Consider the following 24,584-nt stretch of genomic DNA (forward strand, 5'->3'; position numbering starts at 1 on the left):
CAGGCAAAGGGAAAAGGAAGCTCAATCAGTCACGTTTGCTGCAGGATGTTTAAGGAAATATTTCCTTTTCCTGTCCAGAGATGTTTGTTGGGCATCTGCTCTTTGGAACATATGAAAACATTTTACTCTTGAAGTGAGAAAGCAGTGTAACTTCAGATTTTTATTTAAAAGCTATTCTCTGATCAAATATTATGCAAGGAATTTTTCTTTCTCCTTGGCCATCTTTCAAACTCCATATGCAGGTATCCTCCAACTCATCCATATATCTGTAATGCTAGAAGATAATCCTGCCTGTCAGGAGCCATATGCCACATGTAAGTGCCAAATTCATGCATATATTCAACCATATATTAATGCAGTATTCAGCATCAGATGGTACCACAATGCATCCCTTTTTGTGTGTGCACCGAAGAAGAAAATCATTAATTAAGTACATGTATTTGAGGATTTGCTTTTATAAATCTGCTTGGTAAAACATAACAAATATTCCTGCTGTATTAGATTAACTGGGAGAGAGCAGGTGAGTTCTCTTTTCAGGTCAAATACTGCATTTGCTTTACTTGTAGCCTGATTGTGATAAGACAAATCATTCCAAAAGCAAAGCCTCAAGAGGGTCTTATATTTCTATTTTGGACGTGACTGACTTCTGTCATTCTTACTTTGATCAGACCTTTGTTTGTCTGTGCATGTGTGACTGCTCCAGACTGTTCCTTGCTGACTCTCTGCAGCAGTAGGCTCTCTGTCTAGAAACCCCCTTTTACCTACTAGAACCCTCAGTTAGAAGAAAACGAGAATTTCAACCACTGCGTCACTGATAAAACCTCCCACGGCAACAGTGAAGGCTTTACAGTTGCTTGGATACACAAGACTTCCTTCACCTTTTCTTTTTCTTAAACACAGATTGAGACATCATGAGTCAATTTAACAGCGTCCTTTGTCTGTGGCATTTGGGGATTTTGTTTACAACACTGAGCTTCCCCCTCCTTCCAAAGCTCACCATGTGGATTCAACCCAAAATTAGACAGAGAAAGGTAGGGAGTAGTAGGACTCAGCATGGAAACAAGTGTTGTGCTGAAGGTATCTACCCGGGGCTCTTGCCAGTCTTCTCATCATGCTTGAGCCCAGCAGCACCCTGGCCACTCATCTATTGCCCTGAGCGAGAGCTTTGCGAGGGCTTTGCCTCTCTGAAACTGGCACCTGTAAGTTTGGGTTGCTGATTGCCCTACCCAAATAAACTCAGGGTGATGAGGGATCATATCACACAAACTTTACCACTTAAAATGTGAAAATACTCATCAGCATCAGAGCCTGTTTTAAAAGTGATACAGGAAAATGAATATATGAATGAGTCTGGATGTCAACCATCCTGACTAGAATTAATTGGTGCATTAACTGAACTACTGGCTTTAGCTTTTTTATTTGAGAACAATGGAATCATACAGCATGGGGAACTGTACATACAGCACTGATTAAAGCAAAAGGAGAATGAGCCTTGAAACTACTATCCAGCTGTTTTGGTCTCAGGCTACAAAAGGAAAAAAAAATGAAAACACCTCACTCCACAAGCCACAGCTTTTTCAACAAGGCACAAAAATCTCATTACATTAATAATGGAGAGTAAATGACAAGACCACCTCCAATACCCAGTACAGAACAGTACAGAAGGACTTTGACCATCTAGAAAACCAGGCAGAAAATAAAATAAGCTGCATCTTTTACTCTGATCCTCCTTGAATGGCAAAAGCCACTCAAATTGACTAAAGCCCTGGCAGCAGCTGGTAGGGTATTCATAGCAGGTACAGTGTGTTCCTGAAGCCCAGTTGATTTGTCATCTACACAAGTTACTCTTTCTTTTGGAAAAAATAGCCTTAGTTTAGGCATGATGAAGTGCCCCAGTGCTATTATGTATAGCAATAGCAGTGGAATCCATTCCTTACTACACCTCAGCTCCAAATCCAGGGATGTTCCCTTCTGGTGGATCCTCCAGGCTGCACCAGCCAGGCAGAGAGTTTGCATGGCCCAGGGAGGTGCTCTGGTGTACACAAACAAAACAAATGAGACAAAGCCTGTTCATGTTTATTTACAGTGAAGAACAAAAGTAAATGTTTAAAATAGCTGATTTTTCCAGGCAAACAAAAGATAACCCTCTCAAAAGTGACTCTGGTCCAGTGAGCAAGCTGTGAACTCTGTGCCAGTTGTATCATCCTGTGCCTCTGTCATTGCTGGCTACATCCTGCAAGGAGGTAAGTTACACGTGCACATTTTAGGTCTTACACCTTCTATCACCAGCTGTGCTGGCTGTGGAACATTTTGGGGTTTTTTGAGACAACCAGAAGATTTTCTTTGGCTGAACAAATGCTCTAAAAGCTAGGAGCTGCACAAAACCAGATCCTACAACAACAATTTTAACCTGGTAGCAAAAATAGTTTGCCATGTTAAATGCATTTTGGGTTTCAGCTGTGTATGTTCCTAAAGTTTCAACCAAGCAGGTTAGCTGACAGAGCTCTGAGTGACATTCCTCTTAATGCCATGCCAGGTACTATGACAATTAATCTAACCATATGTGGGTACCTCTGGGCTCCGTTCCCACTTTCAAACACATTCAGAGCTGAATCGATTCCCCTCTGTTACACTCATACATAACTCATTAGCATTAACTGTGCTTGTTATCAGAACACTTCCACAGAAGGTTAAACCTTAAGAGAATTTAGGCTTGGGCACAAAAGATCACTCAGGAAAGAAAAATACGCACCGCTTGACAAGAACATATGTGAAATCTCAAAATGGTATGATTCAGTTTCAATATACCTTCACATATTTGAAGGATTGGGGCAAAAAACAACAATCACCAATTCTTATCAGCTCTAACAAGTGCCTAGCACGGCAGAATTCTTGCACTATGTATATTTTTAGATTACTCGTCCAGTTATAATGTTCTGTCCTTACTGTATACCTTTTGTTAGAATTAGGATATCTGCTGCAGCAGCCTGGATAACCTTTAGCCTGAGCTACAAAACCTTTAACAGTTTCCAGTTATAACAGCAATCTTTCATTCTATAATACAAATAAACCCAAGTGTTATCTCAACACAGAAGACTCACATGAATACCCAATGAATACAGAATGATTTCACCATTTTTTTCCTCTATAATTTCCTGCTATTATTTCATTGGAAGTGACTGCCAAGATCCAAGCAACATAATACATTTCACTGTTTACATCTACTTTATTTTTGTTATACCGTTGACATTTCAAAATGTTGACATGCAAGGCAAGTTTTTAAAAATTGAACATCTACTTGAATTCCATTATGTTGAACCCTTACGTTATTTTTAGACTGTCTCGTTTTCTCCTGATTTTCTTCTCTTGTCCAGTTGAGAATATCTATGCACACAAATACCTGCCAGTTTTATAAAATCTTAACTCCCACAGCTTGTGCCATGGAAGAGGAGTTTCTATTTTTCAGAAAGGTATAAGACACATTAATGTCCCTTTTCAGACATATGGAACTAGTTTCCCCATGAATGTAATCTTTGTCTACTGTAACAATGTGGATTGAGCAGCAGTTTGGAGAAAGAGGGAGTTCCATTGGGTGGGTTAGGAAGAAACTAAACAAAGGCATCATTAAAGCAGTTATTCTGCAACTACAGATAGTGGATATTCCCAGAAGCCAGTATCATTCTAAGATTCTAGGGCTAAAATGCTGTTGTTTGAATAATATTAAAAGAGGCTTCTTGTCTACCTGGGGTTATTAATGACTACAACTATTTAAGACATCCATACCATCATTATAGTGTCCCTCCTAAAAGGAACGCTATTATCCATGGCATCCTGCCCAGATTCCTGCAGAGCTGATTACATTCTTTAGAACCTGTACTTTTAGTTCAGTACAGCAATCCTGACTTCATACCTGGATGCTGTATGGGCTCATTTCACACTCTGAAGCCATTACTGACATCTGTCCCAAAGGCTGATCATAGATGGTAAGAAGAGCAATCCATTTTTTCTCCTGCCTCTCTCACAAGGTTGTAGATTTTTTTGCTTTCTGTCTGCAAAATGTATTCACAGCCTTGCAGAAATGGCCTCTGGCAGATTGCAGTGAAAGTGTTGAACTCCACTGGTGTGTAGAAAACAAGCCCACTTCAAAGGCAGGGTAGGAGGGGGCGCTAAATTGTAAGAGGGAGTTTTTTCCCCTTGATAGAGTTACTGAAGTCTGAGTCATGTCACAATATGAAATTGAGAATTTCAGTTTTAGTACCTGTTGCTACACAGGAATTTAGTTTGCAAAGGAAAGGGCAAACTGCAATCCTTCTCCTGAACCAAAATGTCTTAAGTCTGTCCTGCCCTCATAAAATGGGCAGGCAGGATGCAGGAGCACTTAAACTGCTGTGGAACTTCACTTTGCGACCTTGCAAGTAACTCTGAATCAAACAGAAGAGTCTTAACTCAGAGGGAGAAAAAGGAAAGCCGTAATGATAGTGCTTCACAATGAGCAAAGTCGGGTAAGACCCCACCCTGCTGTAGGCACCAAACTGAGTGTCTGAGGTGACAGAGAAGGCACAGACACTGTACACTGATAAACAGTTAACAGGAATGAGAGCCTGGAAACGGAAATGAACATATCCAGGGCAGAAGCAAAAACTAAAGAGCTCAATTATCTTAAAATGTAAATGTGGAACTGCAGTTAACTTTTTTTCAGACTGTACCCAAGTTGAAAGTACAATAGGAAAGGACTTTTTTAACAGACTAGAAAATAGTACATATAACATGTATGTAGGTAAGGCGGTGAACGCCCTGGACAGTGGGAGGGTTTAAAACTGATCTCAGCAATGTACAAGTTTTTTTGTTCTAAAAACAAAAGGATAGAACTAATATGAGTGATTGGACACCGGATAAAAACCAGCACAAGTTACTAAATATAAAGGCATGAGATGAGACTAGATATTGCTTAGCTAATAACTAATTAACCTGTCACAGTAATGTCCTTTTGGGTCTCCCTGTCCATTTGAATGAGGTGCTCTCTAAGAAGGTGCACCTAAGAAGGTGAGGCAAAGAGGAAATACAAAGTTTAATGAAAGAAAAGACCACAAAAATGTGCTGAATAACAAAAAAATGAGGGGTCATCACATTTTTTTTCCTAAGGGCTGTAATCAGGGAGGAGGAGGAGTAGCAGTGATTCTTAAATAGTTTCTGCCAAGTCAGTGCAGTACTCTTGGAGCCATGCACTGTATTTGTATCTTTGAAAGGCTCAGACAAGGTTCCCTTTCTAAAAAGGAATCATTTATTGGGTTTTTGGAGATAATGGAACAGATGAGTAAACAGATACATACATACATGGAGACTTGTCAGAATGGAGTATCGGCCCAGAACACAAACAATATCTACATTTACTGGCAAAAATTCCCCATGAAGAATTAAGAGGGCTGAGAGTTTATTAGATAATATGAGTTTAAAAAAAAAAGAAGACAAGTTATTAAGACAAACCATGCTGGCTTCAGCTTCTAACCACTCCAAAAAGGCACACCTCTTCCAAACAGATCTTGTTGGCTCCTATCACCTCTTTGTGGAATGAGATGAGGGTTTTCAGAACGGGTAGATGACCCCCATGCAGCTGTGCTACATTTCATTCCCCCTTTTGTTACACAGACAGTTTAGTGGGACACACTCCCATATCCTATTCCTCTTCCCTCATTATTCACAGAAGAACCTTTCACTTAGCATTTCTAATAGTGCCATGTAGTGCTGTCGTTTCAGGAAATGCCTGGCTGTATTCACTGCTAAATCAAGCAGGAGTCGTGCTGGCAATTCAAGGAACACCTCATCAGAGGGAAAAAAGCAATTGCTGCTGAGCTATTGTTTTCCATTTCATTTCACACACTCAAAGAGCTCTGGTGACCACCCAGTGGGTGCCCTGAAATACAGATTCCAAGACACCTTCCTGAGCTAGAAAGGCACACCAGATTTACTGCTTGCCCTCTCTATTTTTACTCAGTCTCTCTTTTCCTCTTAGTTCTTTATTTCCTATTTTTGCACTTCACCCTGTCATTTTCAGTCCTTTTCAGTCCCCCTTCTCAGTTTTGTATGCAACAGTTGGAAAGCTCTGTCCCTTTGACAGTGTGCTATGCTCAGGGACTTTGCTAAGGGGATATTCTACAACAGGAGCCAGCAATTCCATATGAGTCAGAAAAATGAGTCAGAATTCAGTAGCTTTTGCAAGGAAAAAGTCTCATAAAAAGGATACGTTCATTAAGTTATTGTTTTAACTACTCTGTCCTTAACACTGATATCAGCTAATCTACTTACATGGCTACACAGCAAGTGGAACCAGCTGAAACAACAATACTCTTCCCCTTCTTCGTGTTCATGAAACAGCACACAGTGGATTTGCAAAGCAGGTAACCAAATCCAACACCCATGTATGCTGTTTTTGTGGGTGTGAACAAACTGCAGCCCAATAACAGGATAAAGAAACCTAAACACGGGAGGGAGATTCAGCCCTTTGGTAGGAAGAATGGGAGGCAGTTTAGCTTAACATTAGAGGCAGATAACACAGCAGCAGAAAAATCTCACAAGGAGAGAAAACAGGCAGGCAGAGAGGGAAAAACTGCAGGATGGTTTGGCTTTTCCTTACAATGTTTTAGGGGGACAATATTTCCCTTCCTAGAACAGACATGTCTGGGAAATTCCATGAGTGCTTTACAATATGTGCATACAGGCCTTTAAAGGATTGTGCTTAGTTTTTCAAAATGTAACTTTTACACAGTCCAGAAATAGTGCTGTTCTGATAGCACACACTTGCAGAGCCATTAACCCTGCAGGGTAATGCATTTTACTGACAAGAGCTATAAATAATGAAGAGCCTACCAGGTTTTGTATTTTTCAAGTAGAAAATGTTCTCAACCATGAAGATTTTGGCAAGTGAGAAAGTAATGCTTGAGATGACAGATAACATCTTAAACTTCCCAAGGAAAATACCACAATCAGTGTTGGGTAGTGATCTGGTCTGGTGCTAGATAGTCACCTGAACTCTCAATTATAGACAAAATTCGATTTTGTCTATAATCTGGATATATCTGAAAACTGGATATTGATTTAACCTAGTAAGCAATGACTGTGTAATTGAGGCAAACATGGACAGTGTAAATTAAACACTAAACAACCTCTGGCTCTGTTTAGAAGGCAATTATTTGAGCAGTGTGGCACATACCAAACTGCACCATGAAACACCACAGTTCTCAGCTAAAGTATCAGGTTGCAGAATCATATTACAGCACAAGTTCTGCAGCTGTTGAGATCTTGTTTCCATTGTAGGGCAACAGTTTTTCAAACTTGAGATCCTGTAAAAAAAAGCTCCTAGACAGTCTGCCCCACACAAGGGATTAACTGGACATTGCCGAAGGCTCTTCTGAGTTTCTTTGCACTTGGCAGTTACCACTGGAAAAGCCCAGAACTGTTGGGAGAGCATCTCCTTTTTTTTTTTTTTTTTTAATTTTAATGTATTAATTTTAACAGCTTCCATATGATGTAACAAAGCCACTTCCAGTTAAAAGAAACTTCCCTGAAGGAAGCACAGCAGCCTCAGGAAAAAAATTATAATGCTCATTTTTTTAAAGATGAATGTCATCCTGTACAATAAGGAGGGGACATTTTGGTCAGAGCATGTGTCTCAGAAGAGGAACGTAGCCGGGGTCCAAGAAGGTCATCTCAGACCTCAGAGCATGCTTGATCCAGTGCATGCTGTATTCTGCCTATTTGAGTCCTGAATTACTATACTGACCATTTTACATGCCCCTTCCTTCTAGGCTACTGATCCAGTTAGACTTTCAGATCAGACAGTAGATCATTATTAATGGCATATTTATTTCAGGAGCCCTTTGGTGACTTCTTTCAGCAAATAAAAACATACTAAGAGCTGACTGTCCCTGTGAATTCTTTCCAATTCAATGGCAGGTACCTCCGATTTTCCACTGACATGCTGCAAATGAATGATTAAATGAAAGTAAATTCCACTGAGCTAAACAGTGGAAAGAGACACCAACACCACGAGGACTGGAAACACAGACAAGATGCAGCAATGAGAAGAGGTGACTCTAAGTGCTACATCCAGTTAAAAAGACAGCACCCTTTTGTTGTAAGGGAGTACTATCTCTTTTGCAAGGGCCAGAAAGGAATCATCTCAATTAAAACTGGTTTTGAAAAGAAAACAAATGACCCAGAATGTCATGGTACTTGTCTAACACAGGCAACCTAGCCATTAACATGAAGGAATACCCAGAGAAGTCATCTACAGTTCTTAAGCAAGTGGCAAAGACTTCAGAGAAGGATGATGTTGAACCAGGGAATAAAAAAAATCCCCAGATCTCTTAATAAAATAAACCTAGATCCAGCACAGGAAGGAACTATGTTGTGATACAGCTTGTGTATACATTTTACCTTAGTTTAGTTCATGAGGTATGATTAGGCTTGCCCATCGATTCCTACAGGATTGATTCTAATTCTGATTTAAGAATGACTTAGGAGCCTTCAGCTCCTTGAGAATAGGATGCATCAGCAACTCTGCTAAATGCTTGTTGTGATATCAAATTACCAGACAAGTCTTTGTCTCTCGTTATTGAGATCACAGTGTATTGCCCAGCTACAAACCACAGGAGCAGACAGCAAGTCAAGGTAACATATGCCAGGATAAAAACCCAGCAGCCACAATTGCCTTGAGGGGGCAGAGGAAGTCAAAATTATTCTATCACACAGCAGCAGTGACTGGGAAACCCATATTCTCTGCTCTGTCAGACCCAGGGATGTCATGAGTTCAGGCACCATGAAGTAAAGGATCTCTTGCCTATTTTCAACGTCTGACCTTTGCGTTGCTTCTCTAATTCTGCCACCTTCTGAATGACAAAAATCAAACCTCAAATGCTTTAACAGAATGAGAGTCCAGTCTGAAATAAAAAGCTCACATAAATTTCTTTCCCTAGTGAATGTTCTGCAGTATTTCCTGCTAAGTGTTTACAACCCAAATGCTTGTACATAAAGGTGGCATTTTTGAGCTCCACCCTGGGCAGCTTTTTTTTCAGTTCTTGAATCTGCTCCAAGGGAACTTTTAGTACCACCTTGAAGCCAACAATGGTACACAAGCGCCAAGAGGGATTTCAATTTTTCCATTTAAAGAAACAAACATTTCACTGCTTTCTTTCCCTCAAGGCAGACTTATTCACAAAGGAACTTTCAGAGGAATGTTTTCAAGAATATTCCTTCTATGAGGGAATCAAAACCATTGACTGACAGATGTACACATAAAATCAACAAATGATAGTTTATTGCCGTGAGAACAGTCCTGGTGTTTTACGTTTTGATTCCTCCTCAGTTGTGATTACTCCATTTCCCTTTTAATAAATACTGCTCTGTACTACTCCCCTCTTTACAAGTTAGCACACCCTGAGAGGCCAATTCAACCCAACAAAACCATCCTCAAAGAACTCCTGTACAAAAGAGACTGATTTTAAAACTTCCTCTTCTGGACCTTATGACTGGGGTACTCCAGACTAGTGATTAGAGTGATGTAAAGTTTTATTTCTCTTGTATTTCTGGACAGGTTAGCATTGGAAAAGTTGTCCTGAAAACAGGAGCAGAAAAAGTGAAACTGAAGCATAAAAGATGTCAAACATGTCAATTCTAAGGTACTTTTCCTACCTGAGCTCTCTAGAGTACATGGGATTTAACTAAACAATCAAACAGCTCTCCTGCAATTCAACATTTTAAGACTGCAATGGCTCTCTCAGATCCTGTCAGGTTTAGAAGTGATGATTGCTATCTACCAATATGAACTTGAATTGCTGATAGTGCAGCTAAAAACATCAGATTCTGAAATAGCTCTGATTTATTGCTTCTGCCATAAATGCAGAGCAGTAGGCTCTAAGAGAGTAGTCACAGGGAGTAGTGGGAAGAAACAGCAGATACTGTAGCTAAATTTGATATGGCTCATGAAGTAGAGCTCCTATTGTTGTAGTATCAACTACATTTTCATCTAAGTACCAAAGCATAAAAGACAGTCTGATGATAAACATATATACTCCTGTAGATCAAGGCAAAACCTGCTTATATCTCCAAATATTCAACCCAGGAATATTTTCTGTCCTTTATAATAAAAAGTTTTATGATAGCAAGTAAAAATAATGAATATTTGCAAAATAATTTGCTTAGAAATCACTGAAGAGATTTTAACTTCCATTAATAAGAACAATCAGCACTATTAGACTATTCCATAGAGTTGTAGTTTTTCATACAATATCTAGCCAGGCTGCAGATCTACTCACCAAAAGATACTGCACAGGCAAGAATTTTGCAAGGATCTGTGAGGAAGTGAATCCAGATTCCCAGATAATGACTGACAGTGACCAAACACACAGAAACCACACCTGGCTCAGGATGTCCTTGAGCACAAGCACTGGGACAGCACTTGTTTGTATCTGGAAGGAAGCACCATAGGCAACTGCTTTGTTTCTCTACCCTTCCCTAGCACCTGCTTCTGACATTAGAGAGGCCAAGCCACTGACCAAAGCCCACTGGCCTCCCCCTGTGGCTGTTACTGCCACAATCAAACCGGCACAAGCCGTGTAGGTCTTTCATACAAGGAAACTGTAACATTCTTGAATTTTCTTCTATTTTTTTTTTTCCTCCTAAAGAGAAATAGGAAAGGAGGTAAGAATTAATTCTTACCCACTATGCAACCTTGACATTGGTAAGTACAAGTCTACTAAGTCACCACAATTCTTTTGTGGAAAGGAATTCACTTCAATTCCAATCAAATCAGGTCTTTACTGTGCAATTTCAATTATGTGTAAATTTATCACCCCATAAAGAAAACAACCATGAATTACTGAGCAGGAATGGTATAAATCAGCTTGTTCAGTTGCTTCAGTACTTTGGTATTTAAGGTTTTTCATCATTTTATTTTGTTAGAAAAACCTAAAACATTTTAAAGGATTTGTTTCATACTGCTATTGTTCTCAGATTAGCAGCAGCAGAAATATTTAAAGACCTGATTAGGAGGCTACTATTACAGCAAGCCAACATGTTGGAAGAGTTACTGCAGCTTCAGTATAATCCTTAGGGAATGTTTCTATTTGCATTCAGAGATGGCTAGGTGGAATATAACTGTACATTTAAGAGGCTTAGTTGATTTCTCAGTGCTCTATTTATTTTAAAATGACTCATTAAAGCCATAATTTCTGTTTGGGATAATCAGTCAAAAGCATAATTCTCTCTTCAGGCAGAGATGGCAAGTGACCATGGGGTTTACCCAACCTCCACAAATTTCAGTGAGCCACTCAAACCACCAAGTTACTGCTGCTGAATGAAACTGCTCCACAATTTCCTCATACAATTATGCTCCAGGTAGTATTAACATATTAATCTACAAATTCTAGAGCCTAAAATAAACTACATAAGGAGCATTGGATTCTATTGCATGCATTGTAAAATGCTGACATGCAAATTTTTTTATCTATTGGCAGAGACTCCTACCTTTTACATATTAATTGGCCTGTTCAAAAGACAGCAGAAGCTTCTGTGTTTCCATTTCCAGAGATCTAAAGCCCAGTAAGGCACTTCAGAAAAGTGATAGAACTACTGTATGCTGTGTAAAACCCAAAGTGTGCTGGTAAGGGGCAATATCATTTATTGCCAGTACTACCTAGTAAGCATGCAAAACCAAAATTGATAAAGCACTGCTTTATCTAAGGAACCACAATTTTTTGGCCATCCCAGCTTGGCACAGGGATTTTATTCAGATAAGATGACAACATATAAAAAATTCTTTAAAAACTCAAACCAGCTTTTGTTTGAATAAAAAATAGTTTAATTAGGTTTCTATTGGCTACTTTTAAATCACATTTAATATTAAATTAATCTGTATTAAAATATGTACAAAGAATGATGTAATAATACATAAACTACCTATTCATTATAATACATGAAAACACTGAAGTCACAGTGAATTCAAGCAAACACTTCAAGTAGAAGAGCATTCCACATGTACACATATACACACTCACCAATGCACAGCAGGGTAAAGCCAACAACCCATTTCATATGACCAAAGTAAAATGAAAGCTGTTATGGAACAGGATAAGCTACTCTGTCAATATTTATAGTGCTACAGTCTACACAGAATTATCATAGTATTTCAGCCTCCTTCCAGGAAAACTATTCCCAGAGTCAAGCTACAAGTGACAATACAGTATCACAATGCATGACTAAAAAGGCTTTATTAACACTGGCATTCCCCAGATTTTTCATTTGGTATTTGGCAGTTACTCAGTATTTGGATTTTAAAAACCCTAAAATCTTAAAATTCCTCTCACAAAACAAGTCTTTCAATTAAACTACAAGACTTCAACCTGACAATACTAAAAAACAGTTTCAATATTCTAGAACTTCAAGGAGAGTTTCAAATAGTTTGTTCAAAAAAAATAAAAAGCATTCAAGACAATTTTAAAAGCACATTTGAATGGCAATATAAATATGGAACTTCAAAACCTATTTTTTGTTATGGGTCAACAACTGAACATCACAAGAGCATAGTCTACTAATAAAAGCAGGTCTGATAAATAGAAATCCAATATACAAATACCAGGTGACAGCTTTTGCCATTACAAGGGTGGGATGTTTAGAAAATGAAGTGTTCAGTATCTCTGTGCTGAGATCAAAATCCTTTTGACCTCCCAAAAGGCATAGAAACACCGGTCCAGGCCTGTACCAGTACCTAAGACACACCAAAACTGCAGCACCATGAACTTTGGAACATCCGAAATAATTTCAGAGGGTCTCATCCTCAGCTTCCAGCACAAGGAGCCAAAAGGCACCACTGCATAACAAGAGTAGAAGACAAAACAATCAGTAGTCAGAGTGTAAAGAAAGAAACAAACGGACACAGAAATCTTGTAAGCCATGCATGACTCTGCTGTCTAAGAAGCAGCTTTGAACTAGTGTGAAGCTACTTGTCACAACTACAAATAAAGTCTTATATCCCCATCTCTGCTCCAGGCAAAAACTACACAGCAACATAGGCTACAACCCCAACACTGTGAAAGAAAAATGCAAATTCTGCATTAATGTCAAAGCCAGTGGCACTGCTGTGGCCAAAATTCCATCCTGATCTCAAGCCATCAGAATGAAATGTCAGAGTGTCAGCTACAATTGGCTAATATTGCCATTTCTCTCACAACACAAACATATGCTCCTTTTCCACCCTAAGTTAAAAAGCCACAAAAAGTTAAGAACAATGAACGAGAACCTCATGGATGACAAAACTTAAATCTCTTAAGAAGGAAAAAATTTCGTTTGTACATTGTCTGCCTCCTCCTCCTCCAAACGAAAACAATTGTCTTTGTAAGAAACTCCTAGCTTCAATTTATATTTTCACTAAAGGTTGCCACATTTTAAAAAAATATTCTACAGATAGTAGCAGGCTACTTGATTTGTAATAATGTTTAGATTAATCCTTACAGTGTCTTACCTTTAGGACAAGAGAGAAATGAGTGCATCCAGAAATTTGCTCCGATCTTCTGTTTTCAATTCAATTACTAAAATAGGAAATATTTTATTACAGGATGCAAATAACTGAAAGATATACCAGATGTCACACTTGAAGAACAATAAGCCTGAGTATACCAATTTATATTCTTACTCGACTTTAAAAAGGAGAAGCTATTTGGACAAAATGCAGAAGAGATTGTTTATTTTGTGCTTAGATCTTAGCAAACTAATTTCTAGGTGCTCACTACACAATATAGCAGGCACTTCTTAAATCTAAGAATATTTCTTTGTATGTTCAACATGCATAGATAAATATATATTGTTAAAGAAGCCTGTCTCTTTTTAAAGCATGTGCAAGTTGGGCTGATTTCACTAAGTGTCTCATCAATGCCATGCTTGGTTTGGCTGCTAAATTTTCAGCCTTCGCACATAACATCACGGACTGTAAAGTGAAGTTGCAAATGTGAAAACCGCTACTGCACGCAAAATGCAGACTGCCTCGAAAAGAAAAGCCGCGTAGTGTTTGGTTTGTGCAGCGAGGGGCAGCGCTTTGAGCGCAGGCCGAGCCCTCCCGTGGGCTGCGTTTGCAGCACAGACCCGCACGAAGGAGCCGCGCCAGCACCGCCCCCTGCGGGCCCCGGAGCGGGCAGCGCTACTCACTCGACATCTCGAAGTGGTTGTGCAGCGTCCGGGAGTTGGTGCTCTCCGCAGCCTTCTCGAAGGCTCTTCCAAAAAAGCTGAGGCAGAAGTAGAAATACAAATAAGCGTCACAGGAAAGGATGTTTGCTAAGGTAGAAGCATGGAACTTTTTCCTGGCTGAGAGGTGGAAATGGCTCCCAGATGTTTTTCCAGGTGTATTCAACACGCACCTCACTTATTCATGTGCAAGATTATTTACATTGGCGGCTTTTGGAAGTGAAGTAATGGGCCATATAGTGAAATATTTCCCTCTTTTAAGAAGGAAGGAAAAGAAAAAGCCTTGTAAGGAAGGTCTTGAAGATCTGTATCTTCTCTTGAAGTATCTCATGCACACTGTATGCAAAAGGTGTGTTTTTGAGAAGGATACAATTCAAGTCAACATAATCAGTGTTAAATAAGTACAGGAAAGATATATTTGCTTGTAAACGTTATGCTTACTTCTTTTTGTCCGAGCTTTCTGTCTCTGGAGGAATCCCCACCATGATCACAGTTCCCTGTTGAACATCCATGGGTGCAGCCATGACCAGGGGCAGCAGCTTGCAACGCTTGTTTTTTGTCTGGAAGTCAGAAAGCCTCTTTGTTACACAAGACTCAGAAAGCAATTTAATATCAGTTCTCCATGTGAGATAAGTATTACAAATAGCCACCTAAGGATACAGCTATTCCACAGTTCAACAGAAGGTGGTTTCTTTACAGGATCTCTTAATACACTTCTTCCTTACAGTAAAAGTCACTTTAAGGACTAGTAGAAATTTCAGTGATGTACTCCCTCAAAACTTACAAAATTACACAAGTGTTTAGATTGTAATTATCTTAGTAATGAAAACTCAGTGCTATGAAGTGTCCCAAATAGGTATCTTCCCTAGAGCAACATTCACAAATATGCTAAAATAATCCAATCAATCAGCAGAAAAATATTAATAGTTTCATATAATGCTTTTAATAATCAGCTGCAAGTATCTGACAGAACAATAAGTACTACACCAGCCAGAAGGTTGTGAGTCAAAAGCTTTTGATTTACTTACAGAGCAAACAAACGATTTCAGTAAGTATTTACTAAGCAGGCACAGAGACACTGGTTTGGAAAACAGTTTCACATCTGGTGTGCCCTAGGAAAAGAAGAATTATTTCAATTACAATCCAAGATGATTCTTACACTTAATTAATAACTTAATTTTATTATCTACTGACAAGTCCAGAAGCTTTGGGTGGCTCAAAGAACACTAATAAGAACCATTACAATATAGGAGTTTGAGCTCACCCAGCTTTGCAGTGAAGCCCTCTCCCATTTGTGAGGGCTGATTCTGCCTTAGGGAAGTTCAGAGCAATGTCGATATTGACCCATCAGAGGGCAGACAGCACAGTACAGAGAAGTAGGTTCTTTCTTACGGAGTAGTTCTTACTGTGCCAAGCAGTTAGGGAAACTGTTATTCAAGGATGATACAGTCAAAAAGGAGAGTCAAATGAGAAGCCAAACACAGAATTCTGACCTCCATGAGGGCACAGTAGAGAAAGGGCCCCTGAGAAATGACAAGGTTGGTGCAAATACAGCTGGCCACTGTCTGCTGAATGGCACGTAACTGCTTTTTGGCTAGGTCCAGTCCTTGGTGCAGCTTGTCCAGGTTACCCCTGCAACAAAAAGAATAAAAATAGACACTTTCTTATTAAAATAAAGTTTTTCACATGAACGTTATTCACAGAGATGTTTTGATTTTTTTTCTTCAATAGCTTATGAAGCAACAATTCATATTTTAGATCCATAATCCCAATACATTTCCCTAAATAAAGTTGCAAAATACTTAAGAGGCATGTTTCAGTACCTGGAGAGACTGTCCAAAGCCTTAATGAAATTAGTTGTTTCAGGCCCCTCTTTCTCTATATTCTCCATGAGAGAAGTTGTTGCATAAACTATGTCACTTGCTGAGAACTTGTTCTTAAAGCCAAAGTGAATGCTGAAGGTCTGAACTCGTAAATCTTTCATTCTGCAAAATGAAATAAACCAGGAAAGTTCATCAACATTATCAACATTGACCAGTTGTCTCCTGACTATGTTAATCTAAAGAACATGAAGAAAAGCCTTATCCTAACATTTGCAACAAGTCTAGTGTTACTTTGTCAATCTAAGAACCATATTTTTTAAAAGAACATATTAGATCTTCTTAATACAAAAATATTTGAACTTAATTGAAAAGTACTTTGAGATAAAGCCTTTGTATTTAAAACAATTTACCCAAATTTGTTTGCAGATTCTTCAATCATCTCCCGAAGATTTTCTTTCAAAGATATGTCCATGGAATTAAATTTCTGTTTCACTTGCTTTAAAGGCAAACTAAGAACAGAAGGAAAAAATTAACTGACGGTATGCCAGAGGAAACAGGTATTTTGCCTTTTTCTCATAGGACTTTTAAAATTATTAGATAATTTAGTAAGGTTAAGTCTGACTAAACTTGCATGCATTTGTTTTTTCAGTCATTGAAAAGTGGATGTGAGGAAGCAGAGGTTACTTTACTGATCTGCCATCCCTAAAGGCATACAGCAAGTGTTCCTTGTAAACCAATACACAAGCTGTGTAACTCAGAGACACTGCCACCTATTCAGAGCCCCACAACCATATTTAAAAACCAACAGCTTGACTACTTGCAAGCTATATTTTTCTGTAAGTCATTGAAAAAAATGATCCAGATTTTTATAACTCACCCCATGTCTGCCAAAAACTCCTGGAGCCTCTTCTGCCCTTGTACAGACCAAAGCTTAAGGCTAGCAGAGGTGTATGAGGTGTTACAGAGACTTTCGTAGAGAGACCAGTGCTGATACAGTGCCAGGCGCAGGCTGAACAGGAGTTATGGCAAATAACTGCAAGCACAAATATCCTCTGACCCTACAAACTCCACAACAAGCAGGTAAGTATTCAGCTGCCCTTACACATTGCATGTCTGTGCTGCAGAAGATGCAGTGAGAAGCTCAGGTGATATAACACAAGAGGAGCAACACTGACCTCAGTACAGTACAGAGCAGTAACCAGTTCTGAAAGGTTAAGCTGAACTGAAGCTCCACAAGTTGCTGAAAGAGGGATTCATGCACAACAAACATTCAGATTTCCCTTTATTTTATTTCCATTCTCAGCAGAGATGGTGCTGGGATTTTTTTTCCCCTCGATAAAAACTCCAGAGGGGTTCACCAGAGAGGGGTAGTGTGCATTTTCCCCAGACCTTCTTTAAGGATACTCATATTCAAATGCAATTCTCATGCAGTCAATGGACAGAGAATTCTCTTCATCCTCGTTGCGGTGGTTGTGGCGAGACACGTGGCGCTGCAGGACCCCAATGTCAGTCACATATTTCATTCTGAAACAAAAACAAGTTTGTCACTTCACTTTCTGCCTGGGAACTTTTGTTCTTGATAACAAGAACACAAAACTGCTTCCTAAAATCAGCAGCATGAAAACTGTAGATACATTTTTAAACCCCCCAACTTGTTAAATAATATTTTTTCAATATTCATCTATACACCCATGCAATTACAACAAAAACCAACAGACTGACCAATGAAATCAGTTACTTATTACATTTATCTCTTTAAAAAAGTCCATGTATTAGTAACAATAGAACACCAGAATTAAAGTCGACACATGTAACACTAGAATTCTGATCATATCTAGTAGGAAATAACAAAAAAAGAGGAAAAATATCTGAAACTTGTTCATTAAAACTGTAAAGGCAGCTGGAGGATGCAGAATATACAAATTTTTCCATTAATAAAGCTGTATCAAGTTCATGCTTAGGTAAATTACTATTAAACACCATTTCTTCCCAGATCAGAGGTGATTGATTTATAATTTTGTGAAAAACAAAGTTAGCTTAAAAATTCTAAATAATAGAAAGTAATTTTTAAGAGATATATATTCTTATTTTTGGAAGGCAACAGATCACATTCAGGCGTTAATATATTTAATATCACTGTTAATTAATTACATCTGTTATAATAATACCCTTATTATACCCTTCCTGATCTCTACTAATTGCTGTTAGTTACTCCCAAAACCAAAATTTTAAAAGATAGACAAATAAATAAGGAAGAATAATAATAAAAAAGATAAATTAAAAAAAAAACAACTTTCTTACTGAGTGATTTTATCTTGGACCCATTGATCTGTTAGGCCAACAATAGCCCACCTAAAATTTTTTTTGGAAAAAAAAGAAATAGAAAAAAAAGGTTAAACCCACAAATATTCCAATCGAGTGTATTATATTTAATCCTCTAAGTATGTAACAACGAATCAGAAATATTGTTTACTAGCAGTACATGGAAGTTAATAACAAAGTTATCTATATTATTCCCTTTTTTGCAGACATACACACATAGTACCATTCTCCCTTTTTCCTTTTAATTAATTTACACAGATGCATCCTCTAGTTGAAGACAAGTACAAAAGAAACTGGAATCTCATACTGAAACCAAGTAATTTTGGGAAATCTTGCCCGACAGGTTTAAGCTTCCAATCTCTACAAAAACGATGATAGAAACCTACCACAACATGTCATTCAAGTCCTTAGACATTATCCATGCCAGATCAAACATCACCATCGCAGACTACAAGAGGGAGAAGCAAAAGAGACAGGATAAATGAGCACAAGACACAGTTCACTAAACAAATAGAACAGTTAAATCTGCCAAGTACTAGCACGTGTTATTAAAGCTCTAGAAATCACACTGGAGTCTGACAATCTGCCAGCTGCTTCCTAAGATACTAAGTAGAAAGAAAAATATTCTAGAGAGCTCTGTAAATCTGCATTATATATAAAGCAAACACTTAATAAAATATAATCAGAGAGGCCAAATGACAGAAGGAACAGTTTGATGTCCTAAGTGCTATGTTTAGGATAGCCTGACACTTTGAAAGACAAACAACCTCCCTACATGCTCAAGTCTTTGAGACAGTATTTTGTAAATGATAGATACCCTTGTAAAGATCTAAAAAAACCCATAAAACATTAAACTAAGTTAAACTACTTGTATATATATAATGTAGCTTACATATATAACAATAAGATACAAAAGTAGCAAGATGTAATAATATTATCATATTGAATAGTATTGTTAGGTAATTATATAATTGTAATTATAACATTGGATATTGTCCAATTACCTTTACATTCTCCCCTTGAAGTTTTATGACAAACAGAGTTTATACTTACTGAGGTCCCATGGTATTCATATTGCTCGTAATCAAAAAGAATTTCTTGTCTAAAATGGAGAAAAAAACCACTTTTGACTAAATGCTGAACTGGTCATTGGATCCAATGAAAAATATAAGCCAGAAATGGTGATTAATACTTAAATTCCATTTAGCAATTAAAAATATTAAACTCGGGTTAGGAATTATCTGCAAAGCAATTAGTCTTTAGTAACAACATGGAAGCCACAATGAAATGTACTCATAAAGCAAAAGGCAAACATTTTTTACAGCATTATTCCTCAAATCCCATTTTATCGGATTTGTTTCTGCTCATTCCTATTGACTACAGTGGGATTGTAAAAGTAGAAAACATAAGCACAAATTTCACCCCAAGACAGGTAAGAATATTACAGCTATTTGAAGTGAGCCAATCCACCTATTGGTACTCAAATTTTAAATTACTGTTTACAATTTCCTCCATTTAAACACTTTTTTGTGTACTAAGTATCTCTCTCCGCTTTCTCTAGCTTTTGTAAAAAAAATTACAACTAAAGCATCTTGCAAGTCACAGCTTAGTATCTTGTGTTTGTATACTTAACACAATTTTAATCGAAGAATGAAAGAAAAAGATAGAAGCAACACATGAAACATCTATTTACACACCTGCGTGCTTCCCATTCTCGCCTTTGTCGCCTTTTCATTGTCCTCTCTATTACCTCCTGTAAATTAATTTACAGCATGTTAAAAAGCTATAAAAAATATTCTAATAGATTAGCATTCAAATACCTCAATTAAAACTTAATTTTAAAAATGTAATTAAAATTTTTGTTTTAAAGCTTTATTTAAAAAAAAAAAAGAAAAAAAGAATATTGCCATTAACAACGTCTAATGAGAAAAGTATTACCAACAATATTTCCAAGGAACACACATAAGATCTTTGTGAAATATTTAATAGATTTGAGAAAAGTTTTTGTGTATTTGCAATTTTCCTTTGAATTTGGTATCTTCTTTTGCTAAGATAGTGCCTTTCTTACATTAGTAGTAAAAAAACATACAGTGTTAATGGGTAGATAACATGAAATATATATTAAATCTAAGGATGTCTTTGTATTTAGTTGCCCCTTAATGTTGCTGGTCTCATTCCTCTGCTTGCTTCTATAATATAAATAGAAAATACGCTGCAAGTAACATGGCAAATTTAATTTCCTGTGTACACTTAATATACTTTTGTTAGTTTACTGCTACAAGCACAGACAAAATGCATTGTTAAACTGTTTGTGAGCTTGTACCTTCTCACTTTTCTTTTAGGAGTTCATATCTAATATCTAAACAAGTTCTATTGCTAGACTGCCAAGTCCACAGCACATATTAGGAGATAGATCTCTTGAGTTCACTGATTATACAAAGAATTATGCATAAGCAAGTTCAAAACATTTTTTTATTTGGAGAAAATATTTCTGTGTAGTTCAGATAAATTTTTTTTTATGTGAAACTGTACCTGTTGTAGTAGATTATTTTTAAATTGTATACTTGGATTTGTGATCTAATGGAACACAATTTTAAAGTTAAATATTATTATGATGTAAAATCTATGTAATAGCAGTTATTTTTCTTCCTTTCACAACACAGCAGTGAAACAAACCTCTTCAAAACGTCTGCGCTTCTCTAAGGGTTCTGAGCCATCACTTTCATTCTCTGAGTCCTCTTCTTCATCCTCTTCATCTCTGAAGATGTCATCATAAGCAGGAACATCGAGATCATCATCTTGCTTGACTAACAGCTTAATCTAGCAAGAAGAAAACTGTGTTTTAGAGTAAGTATCTTATATAGTGAGCAAAATGGACTCTTACTTAGTAAAAGAAACTAAAAATTCATTTAGGCTGTGATTGATTCCTGACATAAAAAAATACTGGTTTTTAGTACAAATACCATAGTGATTTATAGACAATAAGAGTAAAAATCCATATTCCTTTGTTACAGCATTACTGAAATAATTATCATTTTAATGCTTGTTAAAATCAAATAATTTGTGCTTAATACTTCAAATTCTGTGTGTTCCTAGATGCTGAGAGATAATACATGTTACATTCTGGAGGATGTTTATCCTCTGATTTATGGCGATTTGATTTATAGCAACAAGATTAACAGGTGCTTACCACTGACAACTACCACATTGCTAACATTAGAAATTTTACTACTGGAAAAAGGATTTTTTCTGATCATGTACATTACTACTGCAAATATTTACTTACTAATGCTGCTTTCTGACCTACAAGCTAATGCTCTAATGTCTTGCAAACAGAAAAGCACTACACTGCTCACCACCACACTGTGGGGAGGTTTTTATCATGAAAGAAAAGCTTTTACCTGTGTGTCATTGTAAACATTCACTACATTGATTGGTCTGTGACTGTCACATACAAAAAAAAGAGTATCTTCTTCAGGCTGCAAGATTTCCAGGAGGTCAACATTGGCACCACAATTAATAAGAACAAAATACTTGAACTGCAAACAAAAGCAGAAAAAAAGAAGCAGAGTGTTACTTAAATTGCCAGGAAACATGGAAAACTGAAAACATATTTACAAAACCTCCAAAGCACTCATCATTGCCAAAACTTGTATTTACTTTCTGATATTTGATGTCCCTGAGACAGAAAAAAATTTTTAAGGCAAAACATACAATTCAGGGATGTTGGACATCCAATATCACCACCTTTGTATCTCAAAACGTGTGCAAACTTAATTTGACTCTATCAACGTTACAGCACATTCGTTCAAGGTCATGTTAAAAACTTGACAAGTTTATTACTAGCATGTTAAAATGCAACCACAGTTTTGAAGTAACCACTAATAATCATGAGCTTAAGTGCTGATATTTTAAATTGGGGAAGGGAAGAAGTTTATCTTTACAAAAGATGAGCTGCAGCTTAAAAATTTTCCAGTATTTTTTCACCTGATCTTTATGCTCGAGAAAGGCAGTTTCAAGTTCTTGCCACCCAGACACTGGCACGAGTGTATATTGCACATGGTCACACTGAAACAAAGCCTGCAAGGAAGCAACAGCTGTTAGCAAAGGGGAGGGGAAACAGCTTCTCCTGCAACGCTACACCACGCTATGCTTCAATTCCATAAAAATCTTTCAAATAAAGACATCCAAAACGACAAATCTACACGAACTCTGAGAGTATGACTCACCAGATTTCAGTGCCATAACTCATGGCAATGAACATTACAAAAGCAGATTAAACCTCCCCCCTTTCCCCAGTTCAAACCCATTTATAGGATCCCAGGGCATACATATTTCTAATCCGTTCAGCTTGCAATGATAATGAACCAAGACTTACTTGGAGTATTTTACAGGCACATAATGCATCAACATCTGAAGCAACAAGAAGAAGAACACGCTGCAAAAACAACAAAATAATAGCATTAATATATTTTTATAGGTGCCAAACAGAGTGTGCTGGTACATGAAATGTATAGAACACTGAGACAGCAGAAATTCAGATAGAGATTATCATAAGCATAAAACGGGATTGCTTCTGAATGGACACTGCATCCAAAATTAACCAGTTTGGGTACAATATTAAAAATAAGCAGCTCCACATACCCAAAAGATGTCAGCTGCTTTAGGGAGATGTAACTACTCAGACTCCTCTGAACCTCACATACTTTTTAAGTTTCACAACTAGTCAAGCCCTACAATTATTTTCATTGTTTCTAGAATAGCATTCGTTTGCAGCACAGATCTGCAACAGAAAATCTGTAGCAAAATCAAAAGCAAGGCAAAGCAGGAAATAAATTCTTTTGCCTAAATCAAGGTTGGCTGGTATGGGGATTTTTTTGTTTGTTTCGTGAGAGTGTTGTTTTTTTTCTGGGAGGGAGGGTGTTTTGAGATTTTCTCACAGCTGGAGAAATTAAGATAAATACTTTCATTTGCACAATCCATATCATTTCACTGGTAGAAATCACAAAAGACCGTCCAACAAAAGCTTCACCGCCTCAGTGTACACATCCACTGTGAACGGAGTTAAGCAAACCTGGGTTAAAAATAAAAGTAGCAGAGAGACGTGCCACAAGAAACACTGCAAGAAAAACATTAAAGATGGCAGAAAACAGTATTTAGCGTCTGGGCAAGTAACACCGAAAGGGTTGGAAAGATATTTTAAAAAGTAGTTCAGAGATGTCATGGTTAAGCATGAGATCCAGAACACACAAAATCACTTGTGAGGAAGGAGGTGAACTGTAAATTAAATCCCTGGCGAGACCTCACCGCGCTGACGCTGCTTTGTCTCAGGTTCCCATGGGTAGAGAAGGGGAAAAACACCCGGGAAAGGGATTTTTACGACCCGGGTGACTGCCGGGCCCGCTGCCCTCAGCGCGGCCGTCTGCCCGGTGCTCCCCGCGGCCGACCCCCGCCCCGCAGCCCCCGGAGCGAGGCCGCCACCGCCCCAGAGCACCGGAGGGCCTCAGCCACCGCCAGCAGAGCCGGGGACGCCCCGCACCAACCCTGCGCCGTGAGGCGGCGAGAACAGCGGCAGCCCTGAGGGGAGAGAGCCCTGAGGGGAGAGAGCCTTGAGGGGAGAGAGCCTTGAGAGTAGGCCGCTCCGCTCGCCACCGGGGCGCTTGGGGTGCCACTCCCGTCCCCGGTCACGGCCCGCTGCCCGCACCTGGGTGACGATCAGGTCGTAGAAATCCCGGCGGCAGTCGGAGACGAACATGGCGGGAACGGGCGCGCGCGGCGGGAACGGGCAGCAGCCACGGGCCACCCCCGCTCAAACTGGGCGCCAAAGCAGCGCCGTGTCCCATTGGTCCGCGCCTCACGGAACGCTGGCCAATAGGAACGCGTCCACCTCAGCTCCCCTGCGCGAGCCGCCCAACCCCTTTCCGGGATTTCGCCAATGGGCTGGGGAGAAGGCGGTGACGATGCGCGCTGCCGGCCAATCCCAGGAGGGCCCCGGCCGGAAGCAGCCTCCCGGGTCTTGTCGCCGCGTCCGCCATCTTGGCTGCGGGCGAAGTGTTTACTCTGCCACTAACGCGAGCCCGGCGAAGAGGCAGCAGGGCCGCGTCAGCACCCGGTGACCGAAGAGGAGCCAAGCGGGTAGAAGGGGCTCCCGGAAATGCTCGCCTCGGAGGGCTCGAGGGCTCGCGTTCTGCCCTCACCCGCAATGGCCGC

The 24,584-nt window shown here is 38.8% G+C and overlaps 1 protein-coding gene across 2 annotated transcripts; it reads right to left on the reverse strand.

Annotated features, from left to right (window-relative positions):
• Positions 1-1,956: 1,956 nt before the first annotated feature.
• CDC45 (cell division cycle 45) lies at positions 1,957-24,167 on the reverse strand. 2 transcript variants are annotated; one of them, XM_069030772.1, is made up of 19 exons: positions 24,079-24,167; positions 22,753-22,812; positions 22,362-22,454; positions 21,776-21,913; positions 21,051-21,194; positions 20,072-20,127; positions 19,428-19,476; positions 18,761-18,822; positions 18,354-18,404; positions 17,457-17,576; positions 16,930-17,061; positions 16,463-16,561; positions 16,053-16,214; positions 15,723-15,861; positions 15,258-15,341; positions 14,671-14,789; positions 14,194-14,270; positions 13,514-13,580; positions 1,957-2,032 (listed from the first exon to the last, which is right to left on the reverse strand). In XM_069030772.1, exons 1-18 carry the CDS (start codon positions 24,127-24,129, stop codon positions 13,516-13,518), a joined length of 1,701 nt encoding a protein of 566 aa, XP_068886873.1. In that variant the 5' UTR covers positions 24,130-24,167; the 3' UTR covers positions 1,957-2,032; positions 13,514-13,515. The 2 variants fall into 2 exon arrangements, with proteins under 2 accessions (XP_068886873.1, XP_068886872.1); XM_069030771.1 differs by lacking the exon at positions 1,957-2,032 and adding an exon at positions 11,912-12,862.
• Between the last annotated feature and the right edge of the window lie 417 nt (positions 24,168-24,584).

Source organism: Aphelocoma coerulescens, chromosome 15 (genome assembly GCF_041296385.1).
Source record: "Aphelocoma coerulescens isolate FSJ_1873_10779 chromosome 15, UR_Acoe_1.0, whole genome shotgun sequence".
Taxonomy (NCBI): domain Eukaryota; kingdom Metazoa; phylum Chordata; class Aves; order Passeriformes; family Corvidae; genus Aphelocoma; species Aphelocoma coerulescens.

Excerpts from the sequence above, each read along its gene's own strand:
- CDC45 (XM_069030772.1), bottom strand. The coding sequence starts at position 24,129 with ATGTTCGTCTCCGACTGCCGCCGGGATTTCTACGACCTGATCGTCACC. Across the intron at positions 18,823-19,427 it reads ATGAATACCATGGGACCTCA|TCTGCGATGGTGATGTTTGA; the intron begins GTAAGTATAAAC and ends TCCCTCTTGTAG. Across the intron at positions 14,271-14,670 it reads GAAAGCTCGGACAAAAAGAA|CTTTTTTGGAAGAGCCTTCG; the intron begins GTAAGCATAACG and ends CTTCTGCCTCAG.